Raw genomic sequence first — 16,378 nt, forward strand, 5'->3', positions numbered from 1 at the left:
TACCTTGGCGAGCCGTGTGCCAAAGGTTGCCGATCCCTGTATTAGAATCTTAAGATCAAGTATATGGGTTTCTGATTCTGTGACTTGGCACATTTTGGGTGTAAACCTATCATATCTGATATTACTGACTAAATAATGTTAAGATTATCATGTTCTCTCAAAATGTGATTGTTATAGTTTGAGGGAAAGAGATTTATATAAAAAAAGGAGGGAGGAGCTTATTAAAGAAGGGAATGTGGTCGATTTTATCTTTTTCAGTACAAGTAATAAAAATGTAGCTTCAATGTATGTCCTTAACAAAAGAGGACATATTTGAGGTATATTTCCAGGACTTGATTCTTTAATAAGAACTAATTTAATATGCTGGGTTTTTTTTTAACAACCACCTGTTTCCCCAAACTATAATTTGATTACATTTAAGGACTGGGATTAAATTTGGTTTTGATAAGAGTTGAGCAAGTCTTACACAAAATGAGCAAGCTTCTACTTTGATCAACTAATAAAAAATTTCTGATTAACATTATGTTGTAAGTAATTTCAGGTATGGTAAGCTTTGAACACTAAAAATAACATAACAGTTTTACAAACTCAAATACTTAACTGTCCCCTTTTTAATGTGAAGACTTGCCTAGAATGTATACATTCTTGCTAAAAATTAAAACTCAGAAAGTAGTTACTATGTAGATAAATGGAAGGAAGCTTGATCTTAATATACCAGTTGACAGTAATAGTTGACTCTTTTTTGTGGGGGGAGGGAGGAGCAGAAAAGTGGGGAGCATGGAACATCTCTTCTAAATGTTTATCAGGATCAATCTCAACACCCAATACCAAATCCTCAACCTTACCTTTGTAACCCCATAAAGTCTTTACAAAATTGGGTAGCTAAGCATAGGGCCGCTGCTGGTATTGCAGGTCTTGACAGGTACTCTTAAGTGGGTCTGGAACACATGGAGTGGATAGAACAGATACAAAAATAATAGGTGTTAGCCCATTGTTCCTCTGTCTAACAACAATAAATCTCCAGATGATAATGTAACTTCCCCCCACCCCTAATTGGGTTTCTGTTCATAGCTTCTTGCCTTTCTATTACTGCTGACTGGTGAAATTCCCTGTGTGACCATTCTAGGATATTGGTTCATTAACATATAATCCTAGAATATTAGGGTTGGAAGAGACCTCAGGAGGTCATCTAGTCCAACCCCCTGCTCAAAGCAGGACCAACACTGACTAAATCATCCAAGCCAGGGCTTTGTCAAGCCAGGCCTTAAAAACCTCCAAGGATGGAGATTCCACCACCTCCCTAGGTAACCCATTCCAGTGTTTCACCACCCTCCTAGTGAAATAGTATTTCCTAATATCCAACCTAGACCTCCCGCACTGCAACTTGAGACCATTGCTCCTTGTTCTGTCACCTGCCACCATTGAGAACAGCCTAGCTCCATTTCTTTGGAACCCCCCTTCACGTAGTTGAAGGCTGCTATCAAATCCTCCCTCACCCTTCTCTTCTGCAGACTAAATAAGCCCGGTTCCCTCAGCCTCTCCTCGTAAGTCATGTGCCCCAGACCCCTAATCATTTTCATTGCCCTCCGCTGGACTCTCTCTCCAATTTATCCACATCCTTTCTGTAGTGGGGAGCCCAAACTTGGACGCAGTACTCCAGGTGTGGCCTCACTAGTGCCAAATAGAGGGGAATAATCACTTCCCTCGATCTGCTGGCAATGCTCCTACTAATACAGCCTAATATGTCATTGGCCTTCTTGGCAATAAGGGCACACTGCTGACTCATATCCAGCTTCTCGTCCACTGTAATCCCCAGGTCCTTTTCTGCTGAACTGCTGCTTAGCCGGTCAGTCCCCAGTCTGTAGCAGTGCATAGGATTCTTCTGTCCTAAGTGCAGGACTCTGCACTTGTCCTTGTTGAACCTCCTCAGATTTCTTTTGGCCCAATCCTCCAATTTGTCTAGGTCACTCTGGACCTATCCCTACCCTCCAGCGTATCTACCTCTTCCCCCAGTTTAATGTCATCTGCGAATTTGCTGAGGGTACAATTCATCCCATCATCCAGATCATTAATAAAGACGTTGAACAAAACCGGCCCCAAGACCGACCCCTGGGGCACTCCGCTTGATACCAGCTGCCAACTAGACATCAAGTCATTGATCACTACCTGTTGAGCCCGACAATATAGCCAGCTTTCTATCCAGCTTATAGTCCATTCATCCAATCCATACTTCTTTAACTTGCTGGCAAGAATACTGTGGGAGACCATATCAAAAGCTTTGCTAAAGTCAAGATATATATCATCCACCACTTTCCCCATATCCACAGAGCCAGTTATCTCATCATAGAAGGCAATCAGGTCAGGCATGACTTGCCCTTAGTGAATCTATGTGACTGTTCCTGATCACCTTCCTCTCCTCCAAGTGCTTCAAAATAGATTCCTGGAGGACCTGTTCCATGATTTTGCCGGGGACTGAAGTGAGGCTGACCCATCTATAATTCCGCGGGATCTCTTTCTTCTCTTTTTTAAATATGGGCACTATATTTGCCTTTTTCCAATCATCTGGGACCTTCCCTGATTGCCACAAATTTTCAAAGATAATGGCCAATGGCTCTGCAATCACAACAGCCAACTCCCTCAGCACCCTTGGATGCATTAGATCTGCACCCATGGACTTGTGCATGTCCAGCTTTTCTAAATAGTCCTTAACCTGTTCTTTCACCACTGAGGGCTGCTCACCTCGTCCCCATACTGTGTTGCCCAGTGCAGCAGTCTGGGAGCTGACCTTGTCTGTGAAGACCGAGGCAAAAAAAGCATTAAGTACTTCAGCTTTTTCCACATCGCCTGTCACTAGGTTGCCTCCCCCATTCAGTAAGGGTCCCACACTTTCTCTGACCTTCTTCTTGTTTCTAACATACCTGTAGAAACCCTTCTTGTTACCCTTCACATCCCTTCTTAGCTGCAACTCCAGTTCTGCCTTTGCCTTCCTGATTACATCCCTGCATGCTCTAGCAATATCTTTATACTCCTCCCTAGTCATCTGTCCAAATTTCCACTTCTTGTAAGCTTCCTTTTTGAGTTTAAGCTCACTGAAGACTTCTCTGTTAAGCCAAGCTGGTCGCCTGCCATATTGGCTGTTCTTTCTGCACATCGGGCTGGTTTGTTCCTGCATCCTCAATAAGGCTTCTTTAAAATATAGCCAGCTCTCCTGGACTCCTTTCCCCATATATTAGCGTCCCAAGGGATCCTGCCCATCAGTTCCTTAAGGGAGTCTTGGGGTATGTCTACACTACGAAATTAGGTCAAATTTATAGAAGCCGGTTTTATAGAAATGGGTTTTATACAGTCGATTGTGTGTGTCCCCACATAAAATGCTCTAAGTGCATTAAGTCGGTGGACTGCGTCCACGGTACCAAGGCTAGCATCAACTTCCAGAGCGTTGCACTGTGGGTAGCTATCCCACAGTTCCCGCAGTCTCCGCCGCCCATTGGAATTCTGGGTTGAGATCCCAATGCCTGATGATGCAAAAACAGTGTCGCGGGGGGTTCTGGGTACATGTCGTCAGGCCCCTCTCCCTCCGTCAGAGCAACGGCAGACAATTGATTCGCGCCTTTTTACCTGGGTTACCTGTGCAGACAACATACCACGGCAAGCATGGAGCCCACTCAGCTCAGCTCACCGTCACCATATGTCATCTGGGTGCTGGCAGACGTGGGGCTGCCTTGCTACACAGCAGCAGCTCCTTGCCTTTTGGCAGTGGATGGTGTATTACAACTGGTATACATCATCGTCCTATTCCTCAGTGAGTTCAATCAGAGGCACCTAGGCAGACATGTTTTGTCTCCTGGAGACTCAGTCCTGCCGGCAGTCCTATTGAACCGTCTTGACGATGATGGCTAGCAGTCGTAATACAGCATTTTCTGCCAAGCACCCAGAAGATGCCGAGGGCTATCAGTCATGCTGCACCGTCTGCTGCCAGCTTAAGATCTAAAAAAATAGATGGACCAGATTTGTTCTGTATTCATTTGCTTCCCCCTCCCTCCGTGAAATCAACAGCCTGCTAAACCCAGGGTTTTGAGTTTAATCTTGGGGGGGGGGGGCATTCGGTGTGACCGTTGTTTGTGTTTCTCCCTGATGCACAGCCACCTTTGTTGATTTTAATTCCCTGTAAGCCATGTCGTCACTCGCCCCTCCCTCCCTCCCTTCGTCAGACAATAGTTTCGCGCCTTTTTTCAGCCCAGACGCCATAGCACTGGAATCATGGAGCTCGCTCAGATCACCGCGGCAATTATGAGCACTATGAACACCGCACGCATTGTCCTGGAGTATATGCAGAGCCAGAACATGCCAAAGCAAAGTCAAGCGAGGAGGCGATTGCAGCGCGGCGACGAGAGTGATGAGGAAATTGACATGGACATAGACCTCTCACAAAGTACAGACCCCAGCAATGTGCAAATCATGGTGTTACTGGGGCAGGTTCATGGCGTGGAACGCCAATTCTGGGCCTGGGAAACAAGCACAGACTGGTGGGACCACATCGTGTTGCAGGTGTGGGACGATTCCCAGTGGCTGCGAAACTTTTGCATTCTTAGGGCACTTTCATGGAACTTTGTGACTTGCTTTCCCCTGCCCTGAGCGCCAGAATACCAGGATGAGAGCAGCCCTCACAGTTGAGAAGCGAGTGGCGATAGCCCTGTGGAAGCTTGCAATGCCAGACAGCTACCGGTCAGTCGGGAATCAGTTTGGAGTGGGCAAATCTACTCTGGGGGCTGCTGTGATCCAAGTAGCTAACGCAATCAAAGACCTGCTGATATCAAGGGTAGTGACTCTGGGAAACGTGCAGGTCATAGTGGATGGCTTTGCTGCAATAGGATTCCCAAACTGTGGTGGGGCGATAGATGGAACCCATATCCGTGTCTTGTCACCGAAGCACCAAGCCACCGAGTACATAAACCGCAAGGGGTACTTTTCAATGCTGCTGCAAGCCCTGGTGGATCACAAGGGACATTTCACTAACATCAACATGGGATGGCCGGGAAAGGTACATGATGCTCACGTCTTCAGGAACTCTGGTCTGTTTCAAAAGCTGGAGGAAGGGACTTTCTTCCCGGACCAGAAAATAACCGTTGGGGATTTTGAAATGCCTATTGTTGTTATCCTTGGGGATCCAGCCTACCCCTTAATACCATGGCTCATGAAGCCGTACACAGGCAGCCTGGACAGTAGTCAGGACCTGTTCAACTATAGGCTGAGCAAGTGCTGAATGGTGGTGGAATGTGCATTTGGACGTTTAAAAGCACGCTGGCACCTCGGATAGACCTCAGCGAAGCAAATATTCCAATTGTTATTGCTGCTTGCTGTGCGCTCCACAATATCTGTGAGAGCAAGGGGGAGACATTTATGGCGGGGTGGGAGGTTGCAAATCGCCTGGCCGCTGTTTACGTGCAGGCGGTTAGAAGAGTACAGCAGCGCACGGTACGCATCAGAGAAGCTTTGAAAACGAGTTTTGTGACTGGCCAGGCTACGGTGTGAAACTTCTGTTTATTTCTCCTTGATGAATCCTCCGCGCCCAGTTCACTCTACTTCCCTGTAAACTAACCACCCTCCCCTCCCCCCTTCGAGCACCGCTTGCAGAGGCAATAAAGTCATTGTTACTTCACATTCATGCATTCTTTATTAATTCATCACACAACTAGAGGGATAATTGCCAAGGTAGCCTGGGAGGGGTGGGGGAGGAGGAAAGGAAAAGGACACACTGCAGTTTAAAATTTTAAAACTTTAACACTTATTGAAGGCCAGCCTTCCGATGCTCAGGCAATCATCTGGGGTGGAGTGACTGGGTGGCCGGAGACCCCCCCCCACCATGTTCTTGGGCGTCTGGGTGAGGAGGCTATGGAACTTGGGGAGGAGGGCTGTTGGTTACACAGGGGCTGTAGCGGCGGTCTCTGCTCCTGCTGCCTTTCCTGCAGCTCAACCATATGCTGGAGCATTTCCGTTTCATGCTCCAGCAGCCAGAGCATCGACTCTTGCCTTCTGTCAGCAAGCTGACGCCACCTACCCTCTTCAGCCCGCCGCTTGCTCTCTTCAGCCCGCGATTCAGCCCGCCACCTCTCCTCTCGTTCATATTGTGCTTTTTTGCACTCTGACATTGACTGCCTCCACGCATTCTGCTGTGCTCGGTCAGCGTGGGAGGACAGCTGGAGCTCCGAGAACATATCATCCCGAGTCTGCCATTTTCTCCTTCTAATCTTCACTAGCCTCTGTGAAGGAGAAACATTTGCAGCTGGTGGAGGAGAAGGGAGAAGTGGTTAAAAAAGACACATTTTAGAGAACAATGGGTACACTCTTTCACATTAAATATTGCTGTTCACATTACACCGCACATGTGCTTTTGTTACAAGGTCGCATTTTTCCTCTTATATTGAGGGCCTGCCGGTTTGGTGTGAGAGATCACTCACACAGTGCCAGGCAACAGATTTCGGCTTGCAGGCAGCCATGGTAAGCCACAGTCTTTTGGCTTTTTTAACCTTCTTAACATGTGGGAATGGTTTCAAACAGTAGTGCACCCATTTCCCATACCAAGCACCCATTGGGTTGGCCATTTAAAATGGGTTTGCAATGTAAAAGGAGGGGCTGCAGTTTCCGGGTTAACATGCAGCACAAACCCAACTACCCCCCCCCACACACACACACACTCAATTCTCTGGGATGATCACTTCACCCCTACCACGTGGCTAACAGCGGGGAACATTTCTGTTCATCCGAGCAGGAACAGGCACCTCTGAATGTCCCCTTAATAAAATCACCCCATTTCAACCAGGTGACCATGAATGATATCACTCTCCTGAGGATAACAAAGGGAGATAAGGAATGGATGTTGTCGGCATGCCAGCAAACACCGGGACCATACGCTGACATGCTTTGTTATGCAATGATTCCAGACTATGTGCTACTGGCCTGGCATGGTAAAAAGTGTCCTACCATGGCGGTCGGGATAAGGCAGCCCTCCCCAGAAACCTTTTGCAAAGGCTTTGGGAGTACATGAAGGAGAGCTTTCTGGAGATGTCCCTGGAGGATTTCTGCTCCATCCCCATACACATTAACAGACTTTTCCAGTAGCTGTACTGGCTGCGATTGCCAGGGCAAATTAATCATTAAACATACTTGCTTCTAAACCACGTGTAATATTTACAAAGGTACACTCACCAAAGGTTCTTTGTGTGTCCTCAGGGTCTGGGAGCATGCCTTGGGTGAGTTCGGGGGTTACTGGTTCCAGATCCAGGGTGATAAACATATCCTGGCTGTTGGGGAAACTGGTTTCTCCGCTTCCGTGCTGTGAGCTGTCTTCATCATCATCTTCCTCGTACCCCAAACCCGCTTCCCTGTTGCGTGATTCTCCATTGATGGAGGCAAAGCACACGGTTGGGGTAGTGGTGGCTGCACCCCCTAGAATGGCATGCAGCTCCGCATAAAAGCGGCATGTTTGTGGCTCTGCCCCGGACCTTCCGTTTGCCTCTCTGGCTTTGTGGTAGTCTTGCCTTAGCTCCTTAATTTTCACGCGGCACTGCTGTGCGTCCTTGTTATGGCCTCTGTCCTTCATGGCCTTTGAGACTTTTTCTAATATTTTGCCATTTCGTTTATTGCTATGGAGTTCAGCTAGCTCTGATTCATCTCTCCATATGGCGAGCAGATCCCGTACCTCCCGTTCTGTCCATGCTGGAGCTCTTTTGCGATCCTGGGACTCCATCATGGTTACCTGTGCTGATGAGCTCCGCGTGGTCACCTATGCTCTCCACGCTGGGCAAACAGGAAATGAAATTCAAAAGTTCGCGGGGCTTTCCCTGTCTTCCTGGTCAGTGCATCTGAGTTGAGAGCGCTGTCCGGAGCGGTCACAATGAAGCATTGTGGGATAGCTCCCGAAGGCCAATAATGTCCAATTCCATCCACACTACCCCAAATCCGACCCGCAAAGGCCGACTTTAGTGCTAATCCCCTCGTCGGAGGTGGAGTAAAGAAACTGGTTTAAAGGGCCCTTTAAGTCGGGGAAAAAAGGGCTTCGTCGTGTGGACGTGTCCAGGCTTAATTCGATTTAACACTGCTAAATTTGACCTAAACTCATAGTGTAGACCAAGCCTTGGTCTGCTTTTCTGAAGTTCAGGGTCCATACTTTGCTATTCTCCTTTCTTCCTTTTGTGAGGATCCTGAACTCAACCATCTCATGGTCACTACTGCCTAGGTTGCACCCACTTCTACTTCCCCTACCATCTGGGGTGTTCTTTCCAAAGAGAAACATGCAAGCCTAAAATAGCAAAAATTACTTAATTTTTGTTCTCTAATATCCTTAAGACAATGGGGGGCTAGTTCCTCAGCCAGTGTAAGTTGGTGCATTTCTATTGAATCCAAAAGTGCTGTGCCATCACTTCAGCTGTGATTCTGGTCCAATTAATGTGCTTCACTGTATAAGATTTTAATAGACGGTACTTGTTCTGATATGTATGTCCATCCTGGTTTGTTTTTGTATGATGTATGGACTGTTTTCTTATTCTGCTAGAGTAATTTTTTAAATCCCTGAAAATTAAGAGAAACAGTAGAGTCTCAGTTAAATTTTGCTAGTGATGGCAGCAGTTGCAGGAGAGCTTTAGAACCCTCAGCTTTGGCACTTGCGGGTAAAAGCATTCCAGATCATCTTTAGAGAGGTAGCTGACGTTTTGTACTAATTTGTCACACACAACTTACTCATAGTTCATAGATAGTAACAAGTATCCAACAACTTCTAATGCACACTCTCTCCATGTTTTTGATCCTCTATCAGAAGGAACCTGGAACAAAGGCTAACAAAGGTGCTAAAGGAAAGAAGGATGAAAAACAAGAAGCTGCAAAGGAAGGTACTACACCATCTGAAAATGGTGAAAATAAAGCTGAAGAGGTACTTTCCACACAGACCTCCCACTGATTGAATCAGTGTTTCTAAAAAATTATTCAATCTTTCAGCCATTGATAGCATGTTCATAATGTTTCTTTTTATTGCCCATAATGTTATTGCAGATTCGCATCTCTCGCTCAACTGTTAGTGTTTCAACATCCAGAGGTGCCCCACCCAGCACACTGTCAGTAAAAGGGCAGATTGAAACAGTGAAAGTTAAGGGTACGGTAGAGCATTCTGCATGTGTGCAGTGAATAGAAACAGATAGTAGTGTGGTGCTTTTCATTATGAACAATGGAAGCTGGCAGGTAAGGCTTCTATGGCTTTTGAAAAGCAGGGATCAATAAATGAAGACAAGTGTGTGTGTGTACCTGTTGTGTCTGTAAATATAATACTGAAATAGTTTGAAACTGAGCAGTTGCAAATAATGCATCAAAGGAGAAGGTGCTAGTGTGGGGGCTTTTTTTTACATGTGGAGCAGTAACTTTTTATAGTAATTGTTTTTTTTTTTTCCCTTCCCCTTCGCAGGCACAGAGAACTGAATCTGTAGGTGACAAGAGCCAATGAATTGTCATGAAAATTTTGGGTTGATTTTATGTACCTCTTGGACAACTTTTAAAAGATATTTTTATCAAGTATTTTGTAAATGCTAATTTTTTTAGGACGATGATAGTTGACATATTAAACTGTATAGGAACATATCCCTTCTCATAACCATGCTCTTAGAAATTCCCATTGCTGCCAAGTAATATAAATATCAACTTTAGCATTGGAAGATGTGTGTCAAATTGGATCAGCATTCCATACACTTGCTTTAAGAAATTAAGTCTTGTGCATATGGTGATGGTTTTTACTGTGTGTATTTGAATTTTTCATGCAGTTTTCTAGAGCAATAATCAGTGGTGCTTTTGTACTTAGGGTTTATGTGATTTTAATGAAACATGGATAGATGTGGCCACCTGCTGACTATTTTGGGTTCTATTAATGGATTAAAATAAAAGGTCTCCTTGCCTGCAAATCTACAGCCTCCTAATGTTTTCTCTAAATCTGAGGAATGCCTGACTCATTTTTTAACTATTGTGTGGAAGACTAAATGGTTTAGCAACTATTGTGTTCTGCATGCACTACGTTTAATGCTTTTTGCTGGTCTCTGATAAACATATTTAAATGTCCACATATGAGTAACAGGTCAAGATTTTCAATGGTCCACATGTTAATGGCCTTCTCAATATGAACCAGTGTATTCGTATTTACTATCACAGTTGAATAGACTTTGTATTACTGTACCAGTATAACATACAGTGAGATACCAAAACAGAATGAATTGCTTGATTGAAGCAAATGTACAGTAACTGAAAGGCATTCAGGAGCAGCTTTGCTTCCTCTCTCCCTGCCCCTCCTCCCCCCGTTCATCTAATACAGGAGTTTTTAATCTCAGCAGCTTATTACATGGAACTCTTGTTTCTATCTACAGCCCCAAATTTAACATAAAATAGTAATTGCTGTTCTGCTTCAGCAGAGGACAGTTGTAAATGTAGTGCAATTGCTGTTAAACAGCACTATACTCGGTATGTGGTAGAGATGGAACAATTAAAGTATTTTTGAGGGGCTTGTGGTGGTGATAAATTAGCTAATGATCTTTAATACCTATACATTACAGCTCTTCAGCTCATTATAAGCGCCTTTGATAGTTTTCTCTTTATCCTCTTCTGGAACTCTAGTATTTCTATTGTTGTTTGTGGGGGTGGGAAGGTGAGAAAGGAATGTTCCCTGTTCAGTAACATTTATTTGTATTGCTGAAGTGGTGGCCATTATGTCTGGGGATACTTTTGTTTGTTTCAGTCAATAAATAAATGACTGTATTGCTTGACCTTAGTGTCTTCTTTATTATTTAGGAAGCAAGTGGTCATCTGAAGTAGCCTGGTGTTAATTTTTTAGAAAACCTCTCTCTCTCTCCCTGCTCCCTCTACTTCAGTACATTTTCTATTCAGCTTCTCTGTTATATATAAGTAGCACCCAACGCCACAAGCAGGATCAGTGTTTCTATTCTGATAGGCCCTGTGCAATAGCATAAAGACTTGCTGTCACAACACCAAAGAGCTTACCATCTAAGAAAGAATTTACACTTTTGGAAATAGGTTGAGAATAAGGGTAGTGATGGGGGGGACACAATAAAGATGATGATCCAATTAGAAGGGAAGCAGTTATTCCTCTTCATAGAGTGATTCCTGCACAACAATCTATGATTTGCTTGCTAAAGACAGGCCCTGTTGAGGTGGGTCTATCAATATAAATACATATGCCCTCCACCCCCAATCACCATAATATCTGAGTCACTCCCAAACATTAATGAATTTATGCTTTCCCCACTGCCACAGGTTAGAAAGGTAGAATTACCCCCATTTTATAGATGGTAACTGAGATAGAGATTAAGTGACTTGGCCAGTGTCACACTAAGTCTGTAGCAGAGCTGGGCTTTGAACCCTGATCTTCTAACTCCCAGTATGGTGCCTTAACAATAAGACCATCCATTTTCCCAGAAAAACCCACTCAGAAGAACTTCCATAAAATTCTAGATCCCTAAAATTCCTGTTTATCCACTTAAGATTTCTGATTTTCAGAAAAAGTGAGAAATTTATGTATGTGGCGTTTTTCCCCCCCCCCCATCTCCAGTCACTGACACCCCTTGTGTAAAATTTTCAAAGCACTCTATGGGATTTTAGGGGACACTTCTTTTTAACCCTCAAAATGCTGGCACTTTCCATGCCTCTAACCAAACAAGTGCTTTAAAACTGTGGTCTGTAGTCAATTGATGATCTGCAGACCACCTCTAGGTAATCTGGAGCTACTTCTGAAATTGCTTTAGCTATAAAATTCTAACTTAAAGGTGCCAGGTGCCTTAGAATTCATGGCAAGCTATTTTTTTAAAGAAAATTAGCTCAGTAGTTTTAAAGCTTAGTTATCAAGCTTAAACTTTTTTACAAGTAGTCTTTTAAACTGATTCAAAGTAAGTGAGGTTTAAAATATTTAAAACTATTAAACAGATTCTCTTGTTCAGTAGCTGTCACTGATTTCAAAATAAAGCCAAATTGGAGGACTGCAGGTACTTATTGTAGGTCAGGTTACATAAAACCTTCAGTTTATTTTAGATACAGTAACTCCTCACTTAACATTGTAGTTATGTTCCTGAAAAATGCAACTTTAAGTGAAACGATATTAAATTAATCCAATTTTCCCATAAGATTTAATGTAATGTTAGGTTCCAAGGAAATTTTTTGGGGGGAGACAAAAGACATTATATACTGTACATTATTGTGCTGTACTGTGGTTGGGAAGTGCCCCTGGCTTACCCCACACAGGCACAGCCCGCTGCAGGCGAGGACACTAGGAAGCACCTTGCGCAACAGCAGCAGTAGCAGCAGCTTCCCCTGAGAAAAACAGGCGCCGACTTTGCCGGGGGATGCTCTAGGCCCACCTCTTCCCACCCCCCACTTCACCTCCTCTCCGGAGCACGCCCACGTCCCTGCTCCTCCCCCTCCAAGCACTGGGAGGGAGGGGGGAGAAGAGGAACTTGTGCAATGCTCCCTTGTAAAGTCGCTGTTCTTCCACAGAATCTTACAAGCAGTGGACAGAGCAGGCAGCCAAACGACGTTATAAGGGAGCTTTGCACAACTTTAAACGAGCATGTTCCCTAATGGAGCAGTGATGTAACTTTGAAACAACGTTAAGCGGGGGGACGTTAAGTAAGGAGTTACTGTATTGTATTTCACAAATCCTTTATAATATAAAGAGACCATGTTTTAAGGCATAAACACAACAGAGTTAAGGTTGAACTTTCAACATAAAATGTAGATTTCTCAATCTAACTTGAATTCATGATGGTTTTATCATATATTATTTTAAAAATATTATATCATTGTTTATTGTAAGTCAAACTCTTTTTCATATATTACTAATTCCTGTTGTCATAACTCTCCTTACTAAGCAGTCAGCCACTTTTATCCAATCCTTACAATCTATTTAAAATTCTGCTTCTCATCTAATTGTCCCTTCCATGTTGTTCTATCCCTCTGCCAATTCAGTTTCATTGATTGCAACTGAATTTGAGATTCAGATTGAAAATCCTATTACTGCCATTTTAAGGCTCTTCAAGCACTAATCACCAATATATTTAGAATTTGTAAAGATCTGTTCTTTGTGCAGCCTTATGGTGTTTTAAAATTGTCATTTCCTTTTTGCAATGGTCTAGTAGAGTTCTGATTTTTCTCATAGCTGTATTAGTTTTAAAACCACATAATTTTCAAAATATTTTCCTTTTACTGTTAACTTTGTTTTGCTTTTTGCATTTTAAAGTTTACTTTTAAAGATTGTTACAGTGGTCATGAAAGCTAAGTTCCATTAGAAATCAAATGTAATGCAAAATAAAAAGGGAAACTACTTATTGCTATTTTTGTTTTGTAGTTCTCCTCTTTTCACATCTACGCTAATAATGCTTACACAATTTATGGCTTTATTTACCAAGAACCAGGCTGGTTCCTATAAAGGGGATAGTTAGCCCATTTCCTGCGTCAGTCTTTCTGCTTCCCTTGACTGTGAATACAATCATGTATCACAGTCCTCTAGCTCTAATACACTCATTCACCCGAAATAGCTCACTAATGAGAAACACCTTTGAAACCACTGGGGATGTGAAATTCGAGTTCTGTATAAACAGGGGAGTAATAAGGAGAAAGAGGGTGGTGATTTTTTTACCTCTGTCTATGGGATTGGTGAGACCAATACTGGAATATTATGTAGCATTCTGGTGTCAACATTTTTTTTTTTTTAAAAGGATGATGAAAAATTGGAGAGGCTGCAGAAAATAGCCACAAACATTATTTGAAAAAGTCTTACAGAAAAGGACTTGAAGAGCTCTGTTTAGCTTATCAAAAAGATCAACAGGTGACTTGACCCTCCTCTTCATGGGAAGAAAAATACTGAGCGCTAAAGGGCTCCTCAGTCTAGAGGAGAAAGCCATAGCAAGCTGAAGCCAAAGTCAAATTAGAAATAAGGCACGATTTTTTTTGTGTTTGTTTTTTTAAACTGTGAGGGAGGTTAACCATTTGAACAAACTACCAAGGGAAGTGGTGGATTCTCTGCTCTTTGATGTCTTCAAATCAAGAACGGATGCCGTTCTGGAAAATGTGCTTTAGTCACACACAAGTTATTGGGTTCAATAGAGGTGAGTGAGTGAAATCTTTGGTCAGTGATATGCAGGAGGTCAGATAAGATGGACTAATGGTTCCTCCAGGCCTTAAAAATAAATGAAAGTAGGATATTTCAAGTATTGCTGTATTTATTTGTTTTTTTCCAAGTTTAAAAGTCAGTAGGTTGATGCCATAATTGCAATAGATACAGGATTTCAGTAATGAAAGGGAAAACAAAGTTCTAATTGACTGGATTTAGGCTAGAAAGGATAAATACAATTTTAAAGAAGTAACAAGTGAAAAGATATATATTTGGAGCGGGGGAAAGGTGTTTCAGAAAACTAGTAAGTGCAACATACTAAAAGCTGAGTGTTGAAGTTCATAATGTATACAATAGAAATTAAAGTATATCCTTAAAGTGGTTCTGCCCTTAAATACAAAAGTAAAAAATTCATGAAACAGGAGCACAAAATTCTTCACACATAGTAAGCTAATTGTTTAGCAAGAAGATGGCCATCTCAGTGAGAGACGAACGGATGATAGTGCTAGTAGACTTAAATGTCTTTTGATGAAGAGATCAAAGTGATCTATAACATTTCCATGACAGACTGAAATCTATTTGGAGGGGAGGTAAGTGAACACCAAGACGTTAGCTTTGAACCAGACCACGTATGGTTCTAAGTGTCTTGTTGGCTCTGCAGTTACACAAGATTTTTTATTCTTTCAGCAGGGCTAATTACCCCAACCTTCCTTTTTCCATTGCTCTTCCATCTTTTGCTTTACCAAGTTAGTCCTTCCTCAAAAATAAACCAGCAGTTTCAAACATTGTGTCGAAACCTATGTTGCCAACTTTAGTGATATTTGGTAGTATTCTTAAAAGTCTTGGTTCCTGTAGTCTTGCAATGACATGAGAATTTCAGCTTTCATTTGAAAAAAATCCTAGTCCTTGTGCTTATGGAGAAAAGCTTGAAAATCCTAATGACTCAAAAGCCAAAAGAACCCCAAATTTATTATATTTTAAATCCTCATTACATTAGGCGCCTGGCAATATTGTGAAACAGAAAAGGGGGGAGATAACTAACCTCAAAATGAGGCTTATTGTGGGGAAGTAGGAGGGAACAGTACTCTTGTGCAGCAAAAGTAAGCTAGGTTCCTTGAGTTTTCCCTAATCGCATTTCACTTCTTGTGCTGTTACTTCTCACCTGTCCCTTATTGCCTGTGGGAGCAAAAGGCAACTCTGGATGCTCAACTCTTCTAATGACAGCAGCAGTAGTTCCCAAACATTTCTCCTGGACTAGCAAGACCAAAACATCACTGGGACAGCTGGTGGAAGACTTACGCCCTTGCTTTACAATAGTGAAAATTGAGGATGGACAAACTTGTTTTCCTTAACTTTGCACTCAACTGTCACAGATTTGAAAATTTGACAGCCACCATTGGGTTTGCTTCTTTGGCAGCTGTGTAGAGAAAGTCTAACAGGGAGAGGAAGAGAAAAGTGAAACACCAGACGTGGGAAGAGACTTCATACTGGAAAAATAAAGTACATGAATACACGTGTGAGAGTTCAGGTCTTTTGGGGTTAGGAGGGGGTCTTGTATCCCTAATATAACCAGGCTCAGCTTTAGTTTATTGCAGGGGTGGCCACCCTGAGCCTGAGGAGTCAGAATTTACTAGTGTACATTCCCAAAGAGCCATAGTAATACGTCAGCAGCCCCCCATCAGCTCCCGCCCTTCCTGCTCCCAGTGCCTCCTACCTGCCGATAGCCCCGCCACTCAGCGCCTCCAGCTGTTTCGCATGCGCAGGAAGTTGTATGGGGGAGGGGGAGAAGTGAGGGCATGGCAGGCTTGGGAGCAGGGGCCTTGGGGGAAGGGGTGGAGTTGGGGCAGGGCCTGGGGCAGAGCAGGGGGTGGTTGAGCAGTGAGCACCCCCCGGCACACTGAAAGTTAGCATCTGTAGCTCCAGCCCTGGAGTCAGTGCCTATGCAAGGAGCCGCATATTAACCTCTGAAGAGCTGCATGTGGCTCCGGAGCCACAAGTAGGCCACCCCAGGTTTATTGATTATATTTAAAACATCACAGAATCAGTGGGGAAGATGGCTTAAAATTATAAAGTGGGGAGAAGAGGCATTGGTTTGTGAACTGAAACCAGTTTTACTGAAACCTGAAAATAAAGTTCCAGGGATTTAAAATGTCAAATTCCACAAGTGTCATTCATCCCTGTTAATATTACACATGGAGCTGTGACCCTATCCTGCAGAGAAAACTAAGG

General features: G+C 43.3%; 1 protein-coding gene and 1 long non-coding RNA gene across 4 annotated transcripts in view; one reads left to right on the top strand and one right to left on the bottom strand.

The window, feature by feature from the left end:
• HMGN3 (high mobility group nucleosomal binding domain 3) overlaps positions 1-10,883 on the top strand; it is a 34,330-nt gene extending 23,447 nt beyond the window's left edge. The window contains exons 5-7 of one of the 3 annotated variants that reach the window (XM_034766158.1): positions 8,813-8,926; positions 9,046-9,145; positions 9,452-10,883. In XM_034766158.1, coding sequence (XP_034622049.1) covers positions 8,813-8,926; positions 9,046-9,145; positions 9,452-9,465 — 228 coding nt within the window. In that variant the 3' untranslated portion in view covers positions 9,466-10,883. Of the gene's footprint in view, positions 1-8,812; positions 8,927-9,045; positions 9,276-9,451 lie in introns of those variants that run through there. The other 2 variants (XM_034766157.1, XM_034766159.1) reach the window with 2 other exon arrangements.
• The window catches only part of LOC117875159, a 34,104-nt gene that overhangs the window by 5,209 nt on the left and 12,517 nt on the right, over positions 1-16,378 (bottom strand). Inside the window, exon 2 of the long non-coding RNA XR_004645195.1 lies at positions 846-938. This is a non-coding gene — a long non-coding RNA (uncharacterized LOC117875159). The remainder of the gene's footprint in view (positions 1-845; positions 939-16,378) is intronic.

Source organism: Trachemys scripta, chromosome 3 (genome assembly GCF_013100865.1).
Source record: "Trachemys scripta elegans isolate TJP31775 chromosome 3, CAS_Tse_1.0, whole genome shotgun sequence".
Lineage (NCBI taxonomy): Eukaryota > Metazoa > Chordata > Testudines > Emydidae > Trachemys > Trachemys scripta.